The sequence below is a fragment of the Capra hircus genome, chromosome 6, assembly GCF_001704415.2.
Source record: "Capra hircus breed San Clemente chromosome 6, ASM170441v1, whole genome shotgun sequence".
Lineage (NCBI taxonomy): Eukaryota > Metazoa > Chordata > Mammalia > Artiodactyla > Bovidae > Capra > Capra hircus.
This window is the reverse complement of record NC_030813.1, coordinates 80,390,794-80,408,720: the sequence shown is the minus strand read 5'-3', so window position 1 is coordinate 80,408,720 and position 17,927 is coordinate 80,390,794. Positions and strand designations below refer to the sequence as shown.

The window sequence follows — 17,927 nt, the reverse complement described above, 5'->3', positions numbered from 1 at the left end:
TGCTTTTGAACTGTGGTGTTGAAGAGTCTTGGGAGTCCCTTGGACTGCAAGGAGATCCAGCCAGTCCATTCTGAAGGAGATCAACCCTGGGATTTCTTCGGAAGGAATGATGCTAAAGCTGAAACTCCAGTACTTTGGCCACCTCATGCGAAGAGCTGACTCATTGGAAAAGACTGATGCTGGAAGGGATTGGGGGCAGGAGGAGAAGGGGACGACAGAGGATGAGATGGCTGGATGGTCTCACTGACTTGATGGACGTGAGTCTGAGTGAACTGCGGGAGTTGGTGATGGACAATGAGGCCTGGCCTGCTGCAATTCATGGGGTCGCAAAGAGTCTGACACGACTGAGTGACTGAACTGAACTGAACTGAAATCAAATCTACTATTAGCAACTCCCACGAGCTCTAATATTAATGAAATTGTTGTGTTAACATATAATACACCAAATGAAGATATTTAATTTAGGGAAGAATCAACTCCGGAGAAATATGTGAATCATGCTGAGAAATATTCCAATGTTTCAAAGTTAATTTGCACTGAAATTTTAATCAGTGATAAAACTATATGCTGAGTTTTATAGCACTGACTAAATTTCCTAATCTTAGTGCTGACCCAAGAAGAAATTAAGTCAAATACTTTTATTTCAATCTATTAGCATTGACACCTGTATGTATTGGAGTAATTCATTGCCTAGACTTTGAAAACCAGTGCTTAAGGTAAAAATTATGAATATTACAACTGTTATTTAAATTCCAGTAGAGTTGCTAAATTAATGGTAAACTAAGCATCTTTAAGCATATAGAGTTGATTTTTCCATTAGAATATATATATAGAAAAACATTTCATTAGTAGATAGCAAAATAAAAAATTCGGTTTATTTACCAGTTTTAAAATTCCCTTCTCTCATATTTCTTATGTTAGTATATTATATATTTGGGGTTGATCATAGTGATGGTGGAATAAAGACACCCAAAGACAAGTTATTGCCTTGTGCTACAAGGCTACTCTAGTAGTAGTCTACCTGAAACTTAGACAAATATAATGTTAAATTTGGTAATAATATATATTTTTAAATTATATGTTTTGTAATGCTGAAACTATGTGACCCAGAAACTAAGAGAAGTGAAATCAATGTAGAATAAATCTAAATCATTTAATCTCTAACAATGAAAAACAAAGGACTCAGGTTCAAACACAGGTCCATCTAGCAAAAAGCCTACAAGCTTAACTACATTAATGTGTAAATCATTTCAAATATAAAATAATAATCTGCAAATTCAATTTTTAGCTTTGTCTTTCTAGTGGTAAAATAAAAAACTAGAAGTCTTTTCTACAATTATTTATGCACAAATATGATTGCTAACAATCATGATTTCGTAACTCTTCAAATATTTTATTACATTTTGTATATTTGCTAATATTATTCTTCTATGAGAATTAACCTATTGAAGTTGATTATTCCAAACGACTTTTTGTACAACAGTTCTAGGTGATGATAAATGGAGTCTTGTTTTCACTTTCAATCTATTTCTTCCAAAAATTTACAGAGTAGAATTATATGCCAGTTATGTTAAAGTCACCTACAAAATAAAATATATAGGACTATTAGTATATGTGAAGAAATGAATTCAGAAATTGTTGAAAAGAAAAAAAAAATCAGATATATTGCAAAAGATTTTAGCATGAAAGCCATCGAGTTAAAACAGTGTGCAATTTATGGGGTACATTAATATGAAAAGTTGGATACTCTAAACAACAAAAATTTTGGATAACATAACCTACTATAAATAACATAATACTTATATCTTGAATACATACTTTGCATTAAATTATGTCAAATGTATATAACAGACAAAGGGATTATCTTCAAAGGATACATGTTGCAAACTCAAATAGCTTTAACTCATGAGAAATTAACAGTTAAACTTCTTGGCAGGTCATCAGTTCAGTTCAGTTCAGTTCAGTCACTCAGTCGTGTCTGACTCTTTGCAACCCCATGAATCGCAGCACCCCAGGCCTCCCTGTCCATCACCAACTCTCAGAGTTCACTCAAACTCATATCCATAGATTTGGTAATGCCATACAGCCATCTCATTCTCTGTTGTCTCCTTCTCCTCCTGCTCCCAATCCCTCCCAGCATCAGAGTCTTTTCCAATGAGTCAAGTCTTTGCATGAGATGGCCAAAGTATTGGAGTTTCAGCTTTAGCACCAGTCTTTCAAATGAACACCCAGGACTGATCTCCTTTAGGATAGACTTGTTGGATCTCCTTGCAGTCCAAGGGACTCTCAAGAGTCTTCTCCAACGCCACAGTTCAAAAGCATCAATTCTTCGTCTCTCAGCCTTCTTCACAGTCTAACTCTCATATGCATATATGACCAGTGGAAAAACCATAGCCTTGACTAGACTGACCTTTGTTGGTAAAATAATATCTCTGCTTTTTAATATGCTATCTAGGTTGGTCATAACTTTCCTTCCAAGGAGTAAGTGTCTTTTAATTCATGACTGCAATCACCATTTGCAGTGATTTTGGAGCTCGAAAAAATGAAGTCTGTCACTGATTCCACTGTAGCGTGCTAAACAGGAACAACTAGTGAAGTGTACCTGACTAAAAGGTCAGGTGATAGACAAACAACAAGTGCCTGTGTGGGGCAGTATTGCTTATACTAGGTTTTCTAAACTAAGCTGAGACCAGCTGGGAACCATACTACTACCCTTGCAGTGGAAGGGTTGCTACTGTGTTAGCAAATGGAATATGTAAACCTATGCCAAATCTATCTTCAGTGATAAGATCTGTATCCCATTGTATCAAATAAAGAACAGATGATCAACAGAACCTGATTAACAAGGCAATCTGTATATAGCTATCAAATGGGGTTGAGGATACCTTCAAAATCTCTACCTCAATGTGACTCATTCTTTTGATTCTATATGTATACAATAGTCTATGTCTGACGAAGGATACAGCATGCTTGGGGCTGGTGCATGGGGATGACCCAGAGAGATGTTATGGGGAGGGAGGTGGGAGGGGGGTTCGTGTTTGGGAACGCATGTAAGAATTAAAGATTTTAAAATTTAAAAAAAATAAAAAATAAAAATAAATAAATAAATAAATAAAATAAAATAAATAAAAAATAAAAATATATATTTTAAAGAGACCCAAGTATATCACACCAAAATGTTGAAATGTTTTGCAGATTTGTGAAGCTGGAAATCATTTCATCAATGTAGTGTTGGCTCATCCCAGTCACACAGGTTAGTCATTTTTTTAATCTTCTCCAGAGTGAATTATGCTAATTATTATTTTTTAAATCAATGGTTGGAAACATTAAAGTTTGTGTTCCCCAATTCTTGTTTTATTATGTCTAATTTTTCAAAATAGTTGAACTAAATTATAGTCCCTAATTATGGTTTCTCTAAAATGAAATGTATGTATACACATGCACACACACACACACACACACACACACATTTTCTTTAAGCATATTAAAAAAACAAAACAAAACATGATTAAGATGTAAAGAACTGTGAAATCCATTGATGATTATCCAAATTTCTTAGTTTAACTTTCAATCTTAATCTGGTCGGGACAATGTCTGTTATAATTCAACAGGATTGAAAAAAAAAAAGTGAATCTTCTTTGACAAATTTAGTGGCAGTGGAATAGCAATACCTGAGAGAACACTGAATTTAGTATTCTGCTAAAAGATTTCAAATATTTACAGTGTCTAGAAAGTTCCATGGACAGAGGAACCAGGTAGGCTAGAGTCCGTGGGGATCGTAAACAGTTGGACAGGACTGAGTGGCTGAACACACAGAGTGTTTATGTAATTTCAAGGTATTTTTGGTAAATCAATACTCTCCTTCAGGCTCAATTATAGCACAATGACTTATTTTACATTATATATAACTTAATTGTAATTTCAAATAGCAGTGGTCAACATTTGGGTTTCACGTTTTCATTATCTAGTTGCAAGTGTGTTTGTGTGTTCAAGTTTGTTTTAACATTGCCATGAAATTGCTAACATTTTCTTGAAAGTTTCTAGCAGGCTGGAGAAGTAGATATATGAAATATGTTCCAGAATATTTTTTTTACATAATAAGTAAAATTACAAAGGAAATTTATATTAGACTATCTATGAACATAAAAAAGCTATATATAATATATAACATAACTGTTTTATCATATTAACATATTTTGATAACTAACTTTTTGATTGACAGAAAATTATACAATTGGATATATAAAACAACTGAATATGACTTGAAACTATCTGTACTTTCTCTTTTTTAAAAAATTTAAATTATTTATTTTAATTGGAGGCTAATTACTTTACAATATTGTATTTGTTTGGCCATACATCAACGTGAATCCACCACGGGTATACACATGTTCCCCATCCTGAAGCCCCCTCCCACCTCCCTCCCTGTATCATCTCTCTGAGTCATCCCAGGGCACCAGCACCAAGCATCCAGTATCCTGCATCGAACATGGCCTGGTGATTTGTTTTTGATATGATATTATGCATGTTTCAATGCCACTCTCCCAAATCATCCCACCTTCTCCCTCTCCCTCTCCCATAGAGTCCAAAAGACTGTTCTGTACATCTGTGTCTCTTTTGCTGTCTCATATACAGGGTATTTGTTACCATCATTCTAAATTTCATATATATGCATTAGTATACTGTATTGGTGTTTTTCTTTCTGGCTTACTTCACTCTGTATAATAGGCTCCAGTTTCATCCACCTCATTACAACTGATTCAAATGTATTCTTTTTAATGGCTGGGTAATACTCCATTGTGTATATGTGCCACAGCTTTCTTATCCATTCATCTGCTGATGGACATCTAGGTTGCTTCCATGTCCTGGCTAAACAGTGCTGTGATGAACATTGGGGTACATGTGTCTCTTTCAATTCTGGATTCCTCTGTGTGTATGCCCAGCAGTGGGATTGCTCGGTCATAAGGCAGTTCTATTTCCAGTTTTTTTAAGGAATCTCCACACTGTTCTCCATAGTGGCTGTACTAGTCTGCATTCCCATGAATAATGTAAGAGGGTTCCCTTTTCTCCACACTCTCTCCAGCATTTACTGCTTGTAGACTTTTGGATCACAGCCATTCTGACTGACGTGAAATGGTACCTCATTATGGTTTTGATTTGCATTTCTCTGATAATGAGTAATGTTTGTTAGCCATCTGTGTGTCTTCTTTGGAGAAATGTCTATTTAGTCCTTTGGCCCGTTTTTTGATTGTGTTGTTTATTTTCCTGGAATTGAGATTCAGAGGTTACTTGTATATTTTTGAGATTAGATGTTTGTCAGTTGCTTCATTTGCTATTACTTTCTCCCATTCTGAAGGCTGTCATTTCACCTTTCTTATAGTTTCCTTTGTTGTACAGAAGCTTTTCATTTTAATTAGGCCCCATTTGTTTATTTTTGCTTTTATTTCCAATATTCTGGGAGGTGGATAATAGAGGATCCTGCTATGATTTATGTCAGAGAGTGCTTTGCCTATGTTCTCCTCTAGGAGTTTTATAGTTTCTGGTCTTATATTTAGATCTCTAAACCATTTTGAGTTTATTTTTGTGTATGGTGTTAGAAAGTGTTCTAGTTTCATTTTTTTACAAGTGGTTGACCAGTTTTCCCAGCACCACTTGATAAAGAGATTGTCTTTTCTCCATTGTATATTCTTGCCTCCTTTGTCAAAGATAAGGTGTCCAAGCTGCTGCTGCTGCTGCTGCTGCTAAGTCACCTCAGTCGTGTCTGACTCTGTGTGACCCCATAGATGGCAGCCCACCAGGCTCCCCCGTCCCTGGGATTGTCCAGGCAAGAACACTGGAGTGGGTTGCCATTTCGTTCTCCAGGGCATGAAAGTGAAAAGTGAAAGGGAAGTCGCTCAGTCGTGTCTGACTCTTTGCGACCCCATGGACTGCAGCCTACCAGGCTCCTCTGTCCATGGGATTTTCCAGGCAAGAGTACTGGAGTGGGGTGCCATAGCCTTCTCTGTTAAGGTGTCCATAGGTGTGTAGATTTATCTCTGGGCTTTCTATTTTGTTCCATTGAACTATATTTCTGTCTTTGTTTCAGAATCATAATGTCTTGATGACTGTGGCTTTGTAGTAGAGCCTGAATCCAGGTAGCGTGATTCCTCCATTCCATTCTTCTTTCTCAATATTGCTTTGGCTATTTGAGGTTTTTTTAACCATTGGTAGCTTGATAGGCATTGCATTGAATCTAAAGATTGCTTTGGGTAGTATACTCATTTTCACTATATTGATTCTTCCCATCCATGAGCATGGTATATTTCTCCATCTATTAGTGTCCTCTTTGATTTTTTTCATCAGTGTTTTATAGTTTTCTATATATAGGTCTTTAGTTTCTTTAGGTAGATATATTCCTAAGTATAGTATTCTTTTCTTTGTAATGGTGAATGGAATTTTTTCCTTAATTTCTCTTTCTATTTTCTCATTATTAGTGTATAGGAATGCAATGGATTTCTGCATGTTGATTTTGTATCCTGCAACTTTACTATATTCATTGATTAGCTCTAGAAATTTTCTGGTGGAGTCTTTAGGGTTTTCTATGTAGAGGATCATGTCATCAGCAAATAGTGAGAGTTTTACTTCTTCTTTTCCAATTTGGATTCCTTATATTTCTTTTTCTGCACTGATTGCTGTGGCCAAAACTTCCAAACATATGTTCAATAGTAGTGGTGAAAGTGGGCACCCTTGTCTTGTTCCTGACTTTAGGGGAAATGCTTTCAGTTTTTCACCATTGAGGATAATGTTTGCTGTGGGTTTGTCATATATAGCTTTTATTATGTTGAGGTATGTTCCTCCTATTCCTGCTTTCTGGAGAGTTTTTATCATAAATGGATGTTGAATTTTGTCAAAGGCTTTCTCTGCATCTATTGATATAATCATATGGCTTTTATTTTTCAATTTGTTAATGTGGTGTATTACATTGATTGATTTGCAGCCCTGCATCCCTGGGATAAAGTCCACTTGGTCACGGTGTATGATCTTTTTATATGTGTTGTTGGATTCTGATTGCTAGAATTTTGTTAAGGATTTTTGGATCCATCTTCATCAGTGATATTGGCCTGTAGTTTTCTTTTTGGGGGGCATCTTTGTCAGGTTTTGGTATTAGGGTAATGGTGGCCTCATAGAATGAGTTTGGAAATTTACCTTCCTCTGCAATTTTCTGGAAGAGTTTGAGTAGAATAGGTGTTAGGTCTTCTCTAAATTTCTGATAGAGTTCAGCTGTGAAGTCGTCTGGACCTGGGCTTTTGTTTGCTGGAAGATTTCTAATTAGAGTTTCAATTTCCTTGCTTGTGATGCGTCTGTTAAGATTTTCTATTTCTTCCTGGTTCAGTTTTGGAAAGTTGTACTTTTCTAAGAATTTGTCCATTTCTTCCAAGTTGTCCATTTTATTGGCATATAATTGCTGATAGTAGTCTCTTATGATCCATTGTATTTCCGTGTTGTCTGTTTTGATCTCTCCATTTTCATTTCTAATTTTATTGATTTGATTTTTCTTCCTTTGTTTCTTGATGTGTCTGGCTAATGGTTCGTCAATTTCATTTATCCTTTCAAAGAACCAGCTTTTGGCTTTGTTGATTTTTGCTCTGGTCACTTGTTTCTTTTGCATTTATTTCTGCCCTAATTTTTAAGATGTCTTTCCTTCTACTAAACTTGGAGTTCTTCATTTCTTCCTTTAATAGTTGCTTTAGGTGTAGAGATAAGTTATCTATATGACTTTTTTCTTGTTTCTTGACGTATACATGTATTGCTATGAACTTTCCCCTTAGCAATGCTTTTATAGTGTCCCACAGGTTTTGAGTTGCTGTGTTTCCATTTTCATTCCTTTCTATGGACGTTTTAATTTCTTTTATGAAATCTTCTGTGATTTCTTGGTTATTCAGCAAAGTGTTGTTCAGTCTCGATATTTTGGAATTTTTAATAGTTTTTCTCCTGTTCAGTTCAGCCAGTTCAGTCGCCCCCTTTTCCTCCTGCCCCCAATCCCTCTCAGCATCAGAGTTCTTTACAATGAGTCAACTCTTCACATGAGGTGGCCAAAGTACTGGACTTTCAGCTTTAGCATCATCCCTTCCAAAGACATCCCAGGGCTAATCTCCTCTAGAATGGACTGGTTGGATCTCCTTACAGTACAAGGGACTCTGAAGACTGTTCTCCAACACCACAGTTCAAAAGCATCAATTCTTAGGTGCTCAGCTTTCTTAACAGTCCAACACTCACATCCATACATGACCACTGGAAAAACCATAGCCTTGAATAGACATACGTTTTTTGGCAAAGTAATGTCTCTGCTTTTCAATATGCTATCTAGGTTGGTCATAACTTTTCTTCCAAGGCTGCAGTCACTATCTACACTGATTTTGGAGCCTAAAAGATAAAGTCTGTCACTATTTTCACTGTTTCCCAATCTATTTCCCATGAAGTGATGGGACCGGATGCCATGATCTTTGTCTTCTGAATGTTGAGCTTTAAGCCAACTTTTTCACTCTCCACTTTCACTTTCATCAAGAGGCTTTTTAGTTCCTCTTCACTTTCTGCCATAAGGGTGGTGTCATATGCATATCTAAGGTTATTAATATTTCTCCCATCAATCTTGATTCCAGCTTGTGCTTCTTCCAGACCAGCGTTTCTCATGATGCACTCTGCATATAAGTTAAATAAGCAGAGTGACAATATACAGCCTTGACATACTCCTTTTCCTATTTGCAACGAGTCTGATGTTCCATGTCAAGTTCTAACTGTTGCTTCCTGACCTGCATATAGGTTTCTCAAGAGACAGGTGAGGTGGTCTGGTATTCCCATGTCTTTCAGAATTTTCCACAGTTTATTGTGATCCACACAGTCAAAGGCTTTGGCAAAGTCCATAAAACAGAAATGGATGTTTTTCTGGAACTCTCTTGCTTTTTTGATGATCCAGCTCATGTTGGCAACTTGATCTCTGGTTCCTCTGCCTTTTCTAAAATCAGAATGAACATCTGGAAGTTCATGGTTCACGTATTGCTGAAGCTTGGCTTGGAGAATTTTAAGCATTAGTTTACTAGTAGTGTGTGAGATGAGTGTAATTGTGCAGTAGTTTGAGCATTCTTTTCCATTGCCTTTCTTTGGGATTGAAATGAAAACTGACCTTTTTCAGTCCTATGGCCACTGCCGAGTTTTCCAAATTTGCTGGCATATTGAGTGCAGCAGTTTCACAGCATCATCTTTCAGGATTTGAATAGCTCCACTGGAATTCCATCACCTCCACTAGCTTTGTTCATAGTGATGCTTTCTAAGGCCCACTTGACTTCACCTTCCAGGATGTCTGGCTCTACGTGAGTGATCACACCATCGTGATTATCTGGTTCGTGAAGCTCTTTTTTGTACAGTTCTTCTATGTATTCTTGCCACCTCTTTTTAATATCTTCTGCTTCTGTTAGGTCCAGACCATTTCTGTCCTTTATCAAGCCCATCTTTGCATGAAATGTTCCCTTGGTATCTCTGATTTTCTTGAAGTGATCTCTAGTCTTTCCCATTCTGTTCTTTTCCTCTATTTCTTTGCATTGATCGCTGAAGAAGGCTTTCTTATCTCTCCTTGCTATTCTTTGTAACTCTACATTCAGATGCTTATATCTTTCCTTTTCTCCTTTGCTTTTCACTTTTCTTCTTTTTACAGCCATTTGTAAGCCCTCTCCAGACAGCCATTTTGCTTTTTTGCATTTCTTTTCCATAGGGATGATCTTGATCCCTGTCTCCTGTACAATGTCTTGAACCTCTGTCCATAGTTCATCAGGCACTCTCTCTATCAGATCTAGTCCCTTAAATCTGTTACTCACTTCCACTGTATAATCATAAGGGATCTGATTTAAGTCAACCCTGAATGGTCTAGTGGTTTTCCCTACTTTCTTCAATTTAAGTCTGGATTTGAGAGTAAAGTATTCATTATCTGAGCCACAGTCAGTTCCTGGTCTTGTTTTTGTTGACTGTATAGAGCTTCTCCATCTTTGGCTGTACAGAATATAATCGATTTTATTTCGTGTTGACAATCTGATGATGTCCATGTATAGAGTCTTCTCTTGTGTTGTTGGAAGAGGGTGTTTGTTATGACCAGTGCATTTTCTTGGCAAAACTCTATTAGTCTTTACCCTGCTTCATTCTGCATTCCAAGGTCAAATTTGCCTGTTACCCCAGGTTTTCTTGACTTCCTACTTTTGCATTCCAGTCCCCTATAATGAAGAGGACATCTTTTTTGGGTGTTAGTTCTAAAAGGTCTTGTAGGTCTTCATAGAACCATTCAACTTCAGCTTTTTCAGTGTTACTGGTTGGGGCCTAGACTTGGATCACTATGATATTAAATGGTTTACCTTGGAAATGAACAGAGATCATTCTGTCATTTTTGAGATTGCATCCAAGTACTGCATTTCTGATTCTTCTGTTGACCATAATGGCTACTCCATTTCTTCTGAGGGATTCCTACCCACAGCAGTAGATATAATGGTCATCTGAGTTAAATTCACCCATTCCAGTTCATTTTAGTTTGCTGATTCCTAGAATGTTGACATTCACTTTTGCCATCTCTTGTTTGACCACTTCCAATTTGCCTTGATTCATGGACCTAACAGCCCAGGTTCCTATGCAATATTGCTCTTTACAGCATCGGACCTTCCTTCCATCACCAGTCACATCCACCACTGGGTATTGTTTTTGCTTTGGCTCCATCCTTTCATTCTTAATGGAGTTATTTCTCCACTGATCTCCAGGAGCATACTGGGCACGTACTGACCTGGGGAGTTCCTCTTTCAGTATCCTATCATTTTCTTTTTCATACTGTTCATGGGGTTCTCAAGGCAAGAATACTGAAGTGGTATGCCATTCCGTTCTCCAGTGGACCACATTCTGTCAGACCTCTCCACCATGACCTGCCCAACTTTGGTGGCCCTACAGGGCATGGCTTAGTTTCATTGAGTTAGACAAGGCTGTGGTCCTAGTGTGATTAGATTGACTAGTTTTCTGTAAGTTTAGTTTCAGTGTGTCTGCCCTCTGATGCCCTCTCGCAACACCTACCATCTTACTTGGGTTTCACTTACCTTGGACGTCGGGTATCTCTTCATGGCTGCTCCAGTAAAGCACAGCCGCTGCTCCTTACCTTGGATGAGAGGTATCTCCTCACAGCCACCCCTCTTGACTTTGAACATGGAATTGCTCCTCTAGGCCCTTCTGCGCCCGTGCAGCAACTGCTCTTTGGATGTTTTCTCCTGTAATCGAGATCTAATCTTACTGCATTGTGGTCAGAAAAGATGCTTGAAATGATTTCAATTTTTTTTTGAATTTATCAAGTCTAGATTTATGGCCCAGGATGTGTACTTTCTCTTGCTGAAAAAAAATTAACATAATATTGCAAATACTATTGTGTTCTGTTTTCTGCATTTGTGTTGAAGTAAAACCTACATTTAACAAAGAGGTTAAATACTATTTTCATTTGACCCAAATACATAGATCTACAGGTTTCTCTTTTGAATTATGTGAAGTCCAGATAAAAAGCTTGTGATGGTCTGATTTTTTTTTTTTAAGCATAAAAACAGATCACAATGCAATTTTATAAAAATATCAACATTGACAAGCCTACGACTATCAAAAAGTTTATTCTTTTCTCTGAGTCTCTAACAAGGTGACTTGCTCAAGTTTCTTCACCTGGAATATGCTGTCATTATCTGAAAATTTTAAATCATCACATTCTCAAACTCTGAACATGTTTATGTAAGAAAGACTTGTGTGTGTGCGTGTGTGTGTGTCTAATCCACTCTTTAACTCGCTTTGCATGTTGCTCTTGCCAAGTCAGAAGCCAGTGCAATCTCTCCTTGGTTAATTGGCTTGGTCTTTTGCCTTGAGACTCAGAACACTTTTCATTATCACTTAAGTCTATTAATTGTGTACCAAATTTCATAGAATATGTTTTAGAGCTGATAATTCTAGATCATGTCTGACTCTTCATGATCCCATGGAGTGTGGTCCACAAGGTTCCTTTGTCCATTGAATTCTCCAGGAAAGAATAGTGGAGCAGGTAGCCATTTATTTCCTTCTCCAAAGGAATCTTCCCATCCCAGGGATAAAACCTGGTTCTCTCACACTGGAGGAAGATTCAGCACCGTCTGAGCCTCCAGGAAACCCAGTTTTCCCAGAGACATGATGTAATCTTTTAGTTGGTTGACTCAGGTCTTGTTTAAGTTCTAGAAAGTTTTCTTGTATTATTATTCTTGAATTATAGTTTAAATTTTATTTGTTACACTGTGGATGGTTAGAAGACAGTGGGGTGAACATGTTACATTTGCTTCTATTTTATATTTCTATTGCTTTCAATATTTAGCTTTTTGTTCATTTCTTTTCTTTGCTTTTTTTTTTTTTGCTGTTTTTGTTTATCTACTAAATATCCCCTATTCTATTGATCATTCCACCCTTATGCAAACTGAAATATGTTCCACCCATATTACTTTTTTTTAATTTTCTACAATTTAATTCTTGAAAACAATCAACTCTTTTTCTTTCCTTTTATATACATATCTTTTTTTTTTTTTTGAGTTCTAGGATTTCATCACAGTTACATTCTCTATTATCTGCAAATGCTTCTGTATGTTATTTTTTTTTTTCTTTTATTTTGGAGAGGATTCATTTTATCACTTGGGAAAAATTATTGCTTTATATTTTATTCACATAAAAGCTTTATGTGAATGTTGATCAAATTATGTTCATTTTAAGTGTATGGATTGTCCTTGAACAGAAATAACAAATGTTTTCACAGATGTGGTGATGAAGTGAAGTCTCTAAAGGATAAAGTGTGCTCTGGAGGACATGGGATGTTTCATTGTGTCTTTTGATTCTCTATATACTCTTTTGTTTTCTAAATTTCTTAATTTCTGGAAGTGTTTCCTACTTTCTTTCCCCTCTAAGCCTTCAAGCATTATCTCATTTCTTGGAAGCAGTGTCTTCTAAGATGAGAAATTCTGGACTCATTACTGTCAAGTCATTGTGTGTTTTTTCTCTATATTTAGTGTTCCAATAATATCAAGTCTTAGACCTCTTCTGAGAGTAAAACCTCTTCTGATCATGAAATATAGACATTTACACACACACACTGCATTTTTTTCCTTACATAAAATTTTTATCCAACTCTCAGTTCCTGTGTCAGCTCTAATGGAGTCTCTGTTTCTTCTAGATTTTCATTTCCCCACTTATGTATTCATTAGAATTTATACTAATATCTCTATATCTCAGATATGCTGTAGACATGAATAATGGATGGGGACTATCTTTTACTGACTGTTTAAGCAAGATCTACAAAATGTGTTCACCAGGAAACAACAATTTCGCATAGAACAAGCTTTTAAAGTCATATTACTAAGTACTGAAAAAAAGAGAGAGAGAGAGAGAGAGAGAGAGATAAATTTATGCCAAGTAGGAAACTGAGCTGTGAAGCTCTCTCAAGGATGGTCTCTGCGATTTTTGTTGGGTTATTTGAAACTGGAGCAATCGTTCTGAATTAGCCTAAGCTGGAATGACTAGAAAAAATTTAGATTGGATTTGGGGCTCCCTGAAAATGAGGAAATTATCTTGGATAAGGCAGCTTTCTTTTGTCAAGGCCAACCTTTCAGAGGGTATACTACTCAAAAGCTTTCTGCTACCAGTAGAAATTTAAAAGAGAGACATTAGTGGGAAATTACACACCCTTCATTGCTGCACATAGCCTTCATCTAACAACTGATTTGCACCAGTTTTCTTCTTCACAAACTTCTAGATTCCCTCCAGCATCAACTGGCACAATTAACACTTCAAGGATTATATATGGTGTGATGTGTACACTCACCTGAAGGGAGCTTATCAGGACATGGTTGTGGCCCTTGTTCTTGGGTCGAGAGAATATCATGAGATGTCCAAATGCTAGAGGCAAAATATCATCTTTTTACATCATTATATAACAGCAGGTTATACATAAGTCCCACACCTTAACTTTTTCCATTACTGATAAGTTTAATATGTAGAATCTATCTGATTATAAGTCCAAGGGCAGGAGTGCTTACACTAAAACTTGAAACTGCTGCAATTTTCTGCCTTGAACCCTGCTAAATTTTCATAGCTTTTGTTCTCCATCGTGTACAGTTAGTTCCAAGATTTCCTTGGTGTGTAATATGCTACCTGCCAAACTGGAAAAGGCCTGTAAGATAGTTTGCTTCCTTCTTAATGATAGGAGGTACACACTGCACTATATTTTCTCTCGTTTGGAGAGGATGCCCCTCAATCATTTGGCCCCTAAATCTTTGTAGTGTTTATTAGCAACCCCCACGCTTTCTGTGGACCACAAATGTCTTAAAAAGGCCACAACATATTAGCCACTTACTCACTTAGTATGAATAGCATAATGTTATTGATACAGTAATTTTCAGTGAGATGCCCAGCCTGAGCCTTCTTGGACTATTTTATGGTAAAGGGTGGGAATAATAATTCTAGAAAAAAACAAAAACTGAAGTTCTGTACTATTGCTCATTTTAAAGGAAAGTAAACTATTCTGACCTCCCTTTGTAATAGAGATGGAAAAACACATTTTTTTTTTCTTTTTAATTCATAGTCTATATCCATAGACCCAAGGCTGGGTTAATCTACCTGGTAGTATTAGGTAGTTAGAGTAGAAAGAAAAGAGTTCAAAATGGCACTCAGAAGAAGGAGCAGTTTAAAAAGCCCTTGAAAGTAAAAAAGAAAGGAAAACAACAACAACAACAACAACATGAAATAGACAAAGAAAGAAAGAGAAAAGTCCCGAGAAAAACCACAGCCACAGTAAGAACCTCAGGCGTGAAAACACACCCAAACAGGCCTCCTTCCCGGGTTGGCCTTGAACACTCTATTTACCTTCCCTTCCCTGACTGGTCACCAGTACAAACCCAAATTTGCTTGAGGAATAGCCAGTCAAGCCCTAGGAACCACCAAGGGGAAGAGACAAAAAGTATAAAAAGGGGAGCTGAAAGGAGTTGAAAATACTCCTCCAGGATTTGGTCCACTCTCCTGTCTTGAGATTGCACAGCATGCCTTCTTCTTAACAAATCTTGCCTGTTTGAGCTCTAACTAGTGTGCCTTACAATTCTTTGCTACGATGAGGCAAGAACCTCCAGAGAATACTACCTGCTTAGTAAATCCTGCCTGCTTGAGCTGTAACTAGTCTGTCAGTCTAATTCTTTGCTTCAAGGACACAAGAACCAAGCAGGAAAAAAAAAAAAAAAAAAGACTTGGCAGTAATATGACTTAGCTACTGAGCATGTGTGCATCACTTGAAATGTTGGATAATATGTGATAAGTCTGCAGTACTCCACTGTCACCCTCCAAAATATATCTGGCTTCTGCAGAGCATGTGAAGTGACTTAAACAATGATATAATGAATAATATCATACAAGCTTGCTTTGGATCTTCAGAGTAGCACTAATCACCCATTGGGAAGCAGATTGTTTATATTTATCAAAGACTGAGTACAATTGCAGACGCTTCCACTTGGTTTTCCCCATGGTCATAGCTCTTGCCCTAAAGTTCAAGAAATCAATGTACACTGTGGATATACAAACTACAAACTATGTATATTCCAATTATTCATTTAGTGCCTGGGAAATGAGCCCTATGAAGTAGACTATGATTATTGTTGCTGTTTAGTCATTAAGTCATGTCTGATTCTTTGCAATCTATGTACTGTAGCCCAACAAACACCTCTGTCTATGGGATTCCCTAGGGAAGAAAACTGGAGTGGTAACCATTTCCTTCTCTAGACGATCCTTCCAATTAAGAGATGAAACCCATATCCTCTACAATGGCAGGCAGATTATATAATCAATGAGCCATCAAGTTGTCAGTTCAGTCACTCAGTCATGTCCAGTTCTTTGCAACCCTATAAACCACAGCACTCTAGACCTCCCTGTCTCTCACCAACTCCTGGAGTTTATGCAAACTCATGTCTACTGAGTCGGTGATGCCATCCAACCATCTCATCCTCTGGCATCCCCTTCTCCTTCTGCCCTTAATCTTTCTCAACATCAGGGACTTTCCAAATGAGTCAGCTCTTTGCATCTGGTGGCCAAAGTATTGGAGTTTCAGATTCAACATCAGTCCTTCCAATGAACAGCCAGGACTCATCTCCTTTAGTGTGGACTGGTAGTATCTCCTTGCAGTCCAAGGGGTTCTCAAGAGTCTTCTCCAACACCACAGTTCAAAAACACCAATTCTTTGGCACTCAGCTGTCTTTATAGTCCAACTCTCCCATCCATACATGACTACTGGAAGAAACATAGCCTTGACTAGACAGACCTTTGTGGACAAAGTAATGTCTCTGCTTCTGAATGCACTATCTAGGTTGGTCATAAGTTTTCTTTCAAGGAGTAAGCATCTTTTAATTTCATGGCTTCAATCACCATCTGCAGTGATTTTGGAGCCCCAAAAAGTAAAGTCAGCCACTGATTCCACTGTTTCCCCATCTATTTGCCATGAAGTGATGGGACCAAATGCCATGATCTTAATTTTCGGAGTGTTGAGATTGTAGCAGTCTTTAAAGTGTAGGCATAGTCTATTCTCACTAGTACACAGTTCCATGAACAGATGCCAGAATATCATTTAGTGAAGTTATTTTAATGAATGATTATGAGAATGCTTATATATATATATATATATATATATATATATATATATATATATATATATATCTACAGTTATTTCCATGTTGGAGTCTTTCTCCTTGGGGTCCCAAACTGTTATTTCATCAATGAGTTTAGTGTCTTACAACTCGTTTAAGTCTAAAACCTGGAAAAGAAAGGGAATTTTGTATTGAACTAGCTTCCCCATGTCTCTGGATTATTCATCTCAAATTTATTTTGTCTAAATTTAGAAAATCATTTTGGGGTATCCATCAATTATAACCTTTCAGAACACTGTGTTCTTATAACCAGCCATGCTTTCTGTGGATCAAGTAACTTTTGAACTTCCCATTAATTTTGGCTTATAAGAAGTGCCGCAAATAGAAATGAATTTGATTTGGGATAGGGGGAAGAATCCTTTAATCCCAGTTACTACAAATCATCCCATCCTGAGATGACATCACTTATATTCAGTCTGGGATGTCCGAGAGCCGACCTTGATCTTAGTAACGATGATGCCCTTGCACTAACAGTTTTCTTAGAGCTTTGGAAAATGGTGTGTCCTCTTGGTTTTCCAATGAAACATGGGGAATACTATGGGAATATGAAAAATGGGGAACATTTATTTTTCCTTTCATGGAAAGGGAACTTCCCTTTTGGCCTTATTTAGACTATCTACCCAAAGACCTCCACTTTTCTAAGAAATTTAACACCTTTTTCTGTTTGCCAGTGAAATCGCAACACTTTTTCCCCCTCATTTACTGAGGACTGTTGCTTTGTTCATCCTTTCAGGTGTATGTTAATGTGTTTGTACTAGCTTAGCAGAAGATTAACTCCTTGGAAGAAAAGCTATGACCAACTAGACAGCATATTAACAAGCAGAGACATTACTTCACCAACAAAGGTTAGTCTAGTCAAGGCTATGTTTTTTCCAGTAGTCATGTATGGATGTGAGAGTTGGACTATAAAGAAAAATGAGCACTGAAGAATAGATGCTTTTGAACTGTGGTGTTGGATAAGACTCTTAAGAGTGGCTTGGACAGGAAGGAGTTCCAACCAGTCCGTCCTAAAGGAAATCAATCCTGAATATTCATTGGAAGGACTGATGCAGAAGCTGAAACCCCAATGCTTTGGACACCTGATGTGAAGAATTGACTCATTTGAAACGACCCTGATGCTGGGAAAGATTGATGGTGGGAGGAGAAGGGGAAGACAGAAGATGAGATGGTTGCATGGCATCACCAACTCAATGGACA

General features: G+C 37.2%; 1 protein-coding gene across 1 annotated transcript in view; it reads left to right on the top strand.

Moving 5' to 3' along the window:
- TECRL (trans-2,3-enoyl-CoA reductase-like) overlaps positions 1–17,927 on the top strand; it is a 146,436-nt gene that overhangs the window by 121,680 nt on the left and 6,829 nt on the right. The window contains exon 9 of the mRNA XM_005681648.2: positions 3,196–3,253. Within this exon, the coding sequence (XP_005681705.2) occupies positions 3,196–3,253 (58 nt within the window). The remainder of the gene's footprint in view (positions 1–3,195; positions 3,254–17,927) is intronic.